The sequence below is a fragment of the Canis lupus genome, chromosome 8 (genome assembly GCF_011100685.1).
Source record: "Canis lupus familiaris isolate Mischka breed German Shepherd chromosome 8, alternate assembly UU_Cfam_GSD_1.0, whole genome shotgun sequence".
NCBI classification, from domain to species: Eukaryota; Metazoa; Chordata; class Mammalia; order Carnivora; family Canidae; genus Canis; species Canis lupus.
In genome coordinates this window covers 48,073,353-48,079,352 of record NC_049229.1, presented here as the reverse complement: position 1 = coordinate 48,079,352, position 6,000 = coordinate 48,073,353, and the positions used below count along the sequence as shown (strand labels likewise).

The following is a 6,000-nucleotide window of genomic DNA, read 5'->3' as shown; positions in this document are numbered from 1 at the left end:
TCTGAGGTGAGGGTTGAAAGATGAAGAGGAGAGCTCCTGAAGGAACAGGGCAAGGTAGTGGGCAGAGGAGGGGGACTTGGAGCTAAAGAGTGGGGTGGATAACAGGGCAAGGGGTAAGTGTGGAGCTGAAGCTTTCCCAAAGCTGGGAAGGTGCAGTGTCTCCGGGAGAGAACCAAATATTCTGGAAATTCAGATGGCGTTCGTCTCAAAACACAAGGCACATGATTCAAGGAGATCCTTAGGACCAGACTTGGAGGCAGCAAGCACATGAACTTGGACCAGTAACTACCTCCAGAAACTCAGTTTTTCTCTCTTAGAGTGGATCTAATGATACCTTTTTACTTGATGGAACCATTCTGTCATTCGTTTACCTAGCATATTTCTGAACACATATTTCTCAGTTGTCTGTTGGAGTCAAGCACTGTTCTAGGTTCTGGGGAAACAGTGGTGAGCCAGGCAGACAAGATATCCATTCCTTTAGAGCTATCACTGTGGTTTGGGAAGTCGGACATGATTTTATAGGTTGTTGAACAGGATTCTTCTGTGATCTTTGAATTTCTGCTGAGGCCGCAAAGACTAGAACAATAAGGACTAAATAATTTCACATTCCGAAGAGAAGTACTAGACACTTTCTTAAAGGCAGAACTGGTTCAACAACACTTGCGCCACATCCCTCAATTCCAGTCTATACATGAAAGGGATTGAAGAAAGTTGTTGAGGTAGGGAACTGTTGCATTAGTAGGCAAGGCTGAGATTTCCCCTGGGGGCACTCATCAGTGCAAACCAAGCCCCAAAGAACCAATCATAGAGATTGGGGGCTTCCAAGAAGAGGAGACAAGCATGACTCCTTATGGAGTCTCCTTCCATGGATGCTGGCTGAGTTGCTGGAAGTTGCAAGCACCCCCAGTGCCCCAGAGCACAGTAAGGAAGTTCTGGAGAGAATCCAACACATATCTTTAGGAATCGAGGATGGGCATAAGTGAAGAGACTTGTGTGGACCTCCTGTCTGGGGAATTCTGACTGTGGATCCTGGCCAGAGTGGCTTCTATGGCAGAGCGAGGAGCTGCCAAGTCACCATTGGTTTGCCAGCATGGACGGGTAAGTCCCACAAGAGGCAGGTAATACAGGGGTCTGCAAGAAGCTGGCCAGAGAGTGCTTTGCACAGCAGTGCAGGGTGCAGGTCCTACAGAGAGACTCCCAAAAGCCCATGAATGCGCCCATGAAAGAACAAGCACTTGGCACCTACAAGCCAAGGGCACCTGTCACATAGGATTTTGCCATGTTTCCCCTAATGCCTCTTCCCCAGTCCTGACACAGGGGAACCACAGTAGAAAAGGGAGGTTAGAAAAACAGACCATGTGAGAGGCACCTAGGTGGCTCAGTCAGTTGAGTTCACCTCTTCATTTTGGCTTAGGTCATGATCTTAGGATCCTGAGATCAAGCCCTGTGTCAGGCTCTGCACCCAGCTACTGGTCTGCTAGAGATACCCTCCTTCTCCTTCTGCTCTTCCCCCTGCACACACTCTCTCTCAAATAAACAAGTAGATCTAAAAGAAGAAGAAGAAGAAAGAAGAAGGGATCCCTGGGTGGCGCAGCGGTTTGGCGCCTGCCTTTGGCCCAGGGCGCGATCCTGGAGACCCGGGATCGGATCCCACGTCGGGCTCCCGGTGCATGGAGCCTGCTTCTCCCTCTGCCTGTGTCTCTGCCTCTCTCTCTCTCTCTCTCTCTCTCTCTGTGACTATCATGAATAAATAAATAAAATCTTTAAAAAAAAAAAAAAAGAAGAAAGAAGAAGAAGAAGGAGAAGAAGAAGAAGAAGAAGAAGGAGGAGGGAAGGAAAGGAAGGAAGGAAAAAGGAAAGGAAGGAAGGAAAAAGGAAAGGAAAGAGAAAAGAAAAGAAAAGAAAAAAGAAAAGAAAGGAAAGGAAAGGAAAGGAAAAGAAAAGAAAAGAAAAGAAAAGCAGACCATGTTCTACCCTCTCCACTATAGGATCTTGGGCCAGGGGATAGGCCTATGGGGGAGGGGGACGAGTGTTAAATTGGTTGCAAGATTAATTAAACTGGATGAAGTTTTGATTTGGACAGGACTAGACTTTTCAGTGCCTAAAAATTGCTCTTAATTACAGAAATGAGACTATTCTCGTGGCCAGTGGGGATGGGCAAGCCAAGGACTCCGCTCAAGAGGTCATCAAAGGTGGAGAAGGGAAATTCACCGTAATATGGCTGAGGGCAGTGAGGAATGAAAAATGTAGCTCTTTCCTGATAGTCCCCTTTCAATTCAGTCCATTCAATAAGTCAGATACACAGGTAAGCAATTTAAAAATATGCTTTCAACTAGGCATTGGGGCAACAAAGGTAAAGCAGGGTGTTGTGCTATAAGTGGGAGGACTGCTCTGGATTGGAGGCTCAGGGATGGCCACTCCAGGAGGTGAATGATATTTGAGTTGAGAGGTGAAGTGATGAAGAGCTCATTCTGGAAAACATCTTGGAGATAAGTGTTGCAGGGAGAGGGAAGTGGGCATTCAGGTGGCTTGTTCAAGGAGCAGCGAGGAGGCTGCAGGTGGTGAGTGCCAGAGCAAGAGGGGAGATAGATCAGAGAGGGGGCCCAGTCACGCTAGGGCTTTGTTGGTCAGGGTCGGGTATTAACTATGCCCACCCTTTGGTGGTGTGGGAAGTTATCCACCGGTGCCCTCCTGCCTGCTGTCACTCTTCCTTTCTAGGAAACAGTAGGCTGCAGAAATGCACTGGGGACAGCAGGGTTGCCAGGCCTTCAGGCTTTAGGGCAAGGGGCCATGGTGTGAATGATGAGCTCATTGTTGGAGGTGCTCGGATGGGTGGCAATCAGCATTCTCGCACCCCTGCCCCTCTCGCTGCCAGTACTGGGTGTGAGCACACACAGCAGGTCAATCAGAGACTCCCGGAGTGCCTCCCACCCCTCCCACCCCTTGGAGAAATTCCCCGAGGGAGTCCAGAGAATGGGCTTCCGAGAGAGCTGGAAGCAGGAGGCCCGGATTTCAGCCCCTTTGGGGACACACGCTGTTTCCTGGTGTGGCCTTATTCAAGATCCTCCATGGCTATACCTCTGCTAAGAAGATGCTATCTCTTCCAGGATCCGCCATCACCGCCTCAGGCCCAGCCTGGACCCCTGACGCAATAGGAAAAGGATTAAGATCTAGGAGCGAGGGCGGCGGGCAGCGGCTGCGAGGTGGCCGAGGACGCGGGCGGCTCCACTAGAGGGCGCGAGCCCCCAGGCGACCTTGCAGCGCTCCCGCGCCCAGCCCCGGCGGGAGGGAGCCCGGCTCCCCGCGCCTCCCGGCTCTGCCCCGCGCTAGCCGACCCCGGGGCGGGCGCCCCCAGTGGCCGGGGCGGGAAGCGGAGCGGCCGGGCGCGGGCGCCTCGAGGCCCGGCTGGGTCAGGCGGATCTCAGCACCTCTCCTGGCCTCCTTCAGACCTTCGAGGCCGCAGCCTGGGCCATCCGACCGCGAGTCCGTCCCAGAGGGCAGGGGCAGGGGCAGGGGCAGGAGATAAATGCGGGACGGGTCCGCAGTTCGAGCTTGAGCAGGACGAGAGAAAGGGGACCAGGGGCCTCTGTCCCGGCAGGCGGCGTCTCCCCTGCCAGCCGTCGGGGCGGCCCGGCGCTGCCCCCAGCTCCTCACGGGTTAACCCCCCTCGCCGCCCGCTCGCTTCCCGGTGCCAAAGTGGGTGTTGCTGGAATTCCTCTCTCCCTCTCCCGTAATGAGGGGGCTGAGCTGTCCCTCCGAGGAGGGGGCACGGTGTAGATAAAAGAGACGAAAAACAGGGGGAGGTTTCCAAAAACAAAAGCGTCCGTCTCCCCTTCGGAAGGCTGCGGAGACGGGGAGAAGGCGCGAAGGTGCTGCGGCGGTGCGCGCCTGGCTGGAGAGGAGCGGACCCAGCTCGGGGCGCGCAGCCCTCGCCCCGGGAAGGCTGGCTCGGAGCCCCTAGACCCCGAGGAGCCCGCCGCGCCGGGGGAGCGCAGCGCAGCCGCCGCAAGCCCCCGGGGCAGTTCCCCCCGCTCGCCGCTCCCCAGTGGCCCCCGGCGCCATGAGGCCCCCGACCACCCACCGCTGCCCCGGGCGCGCCCCGCGGAACCCCTGGGGGAGCCTCCTGGCCCTCACCCTGGCTCTCTTCGTGGGCATGGGCCATGCTCAGCGGGACCCGGTGGGAAGACATGAGCTGGCTGGCAGGGACGCGAATCGGCTGCGCCGCCCCGGGGGCAGTCACCCCGCAGCGTCTGCAGCCAAGGTGTACAGTCTGTTCCGAGAGCAGGACGCGCCAGTGCCGGGCTTGCCGCCCACGGAGCGGGCCCAGCCGGGCTGGGGGAGCCCCCGGAGGCCCGCCGACGCGCTGGCCAGGAGGCCGCCCCGCGCGCAGCAGCCGCGGCGAGCCCAGCCACCTGCGCAGACCTGGAGAAGCAGCCCCGTGGGCCAGCAGCAGTCCGCAGCCCGCGCGCGGGTCGCCCCGGCTCTCCCGCGCCTCGGAACCCTCCAGCGGCCCGGGGCTGCGCCCCCAACCCCGCCGCGAGGGCGGCTGACGGGGTGAGCACTGCGGAGGGAAGCGTGGGGTCGGGGGGAGCGAGGGCGGGTTTCCATGTGCTCATTAGTGGAGCGATGCGCAGGCGAGAGGAGAGGGCCCCGGCTCGTGCCCTTGGTCCCCGCCCCGACCCCCCGGCCTCAGGACTGCAAGGGAAAGCCCCGGGGTCCCCAGGCTCAGGCTCGGAGATCTGACCGATTTCCGAAGAGTTGAGGGCAGAGAGAAACACTGTCGTCACCCTTTCGTACCGGCTCGCTGAGACCTGACGTTAAATCCCTTCCCCGGCGCCCGTGCGTTCCCTGGCCTCCGCTAACCGCTAACGGTGCCGGCAGACCCGCAGCGCGGCGGGCATCCGAGGGGGAGCCCCGAGGGGGCAGCGGGGTGGGCGTCCCAGGCGCCTGAGGCCCCAGAGCGGTTGAGCCGGCCCAGAGCGCAGGTAGGCGGAGGACGTCGGGGCTCCCGAGCGCCAAGGCAGATGCATCTCCGGGAACGGGGCTGGCGGCGAAGCTCCAGCCTGGCTACAAGCGTCTGAGCTGGGACGCAGGTCGGCCTGGGCCCGCGCGCGGCGGGACGTGGGAGGGGGCGTGCGCTCCAGGGCGCTTCGGGCGGGAAGCCTGCCTGCGCTGGGGCCGCGGCACAGTGGGTACGTGGGAGAGCCGGTCTGTGCGTGCTCCTGTGCAGCTAGGTGTCCGCGCGACTCGCTCAACCTGCAGGGCTGTCTCCCCCAACGCTGCGATTTGCTTTTCCCCCCTCATCCCGGCATCCCTGCCGCCCGCTGGGGGCGCCCTCGCAGCGTCGGGAGGCTCCCAGGCAACCCCATCCCCAGGGGCACTTTTCCTTGCCCGAGTTTGCCAGGTGTCTCCAGAATGGCGGGCACGGGAGCCCCGGGCAGTGCGGGGCTGGAGGAGGGCAGGATCGGAGAGGCTGGGAAGGGCTCTGGCAGCCCCTTATGGCCTGGGCCCAATTCCCCAGTTGAGTCCCAGTGGGCAGCAAGGACACTTGCACCCGCAGATCTACGCTGGCGGACCGCACGCCTCGTGGCCTTCCACTCCAGGTTTTCCTCGGCTGTTGAACTCTTTCTGTTTCAGCAGGATTGCCTCCCTTCATTCAGATCTCTGCTCAGACAGGTCGGCTCTGACTACTCCTGCCCCACCCTCTCTCCCTTCACGTGCTTTACCTGTTTCTGCATTTTGGGTCTGGTCTCCCTGCCCACACTAATGTCAATTCTAGGAAATCAGAGGCTTTGTTTTATTACTATGTTACTAGTGCCTAGAACAGTGCCTGCCTACAGTAGATGATCCTTAAGTATCTGTTGAATAAGCAAATGAACTCCCTGCTGCCCCAGGAAGGCCCAGCTTAAAGCAGGCAGAGTAGACCCATGCACTGCCAAGTCCCTTACACACAGGATCAGTCAACAAGTGTTAATGGAGCAACAGCCACGTGTCAGCTTT

The 6,000-nt window shown here is 58.8% G+C and overlaps 1 protein-coding gene across 1 annotated transcript in view; it reads left to right on the top strand.

Annotated features, from left to right (window-relative positions):
- Window positions 1-3,796: 3,796 nt before the first annotated feature.
- LTBP2 (latent transforming growth factor beta binding protein 2) overlaps window positions 3,797-6,000 on the top strand; it is a 101,501-nt gene continuing 99,297 nt past the window's right edge. Inside the window, exon 1 of the mRNA XM_038545265.1 lies at window positions 3,797-4,554. Within this exon, the coding sequence (XP_038401193.1) occupies window positions 4,061-4,554 (494 nt within the window). The 5' untranslated portion in view covers window positions 3,797-4,060. The remainder of the gene's footprint in view (window positions 4,555-6,000) is intronic.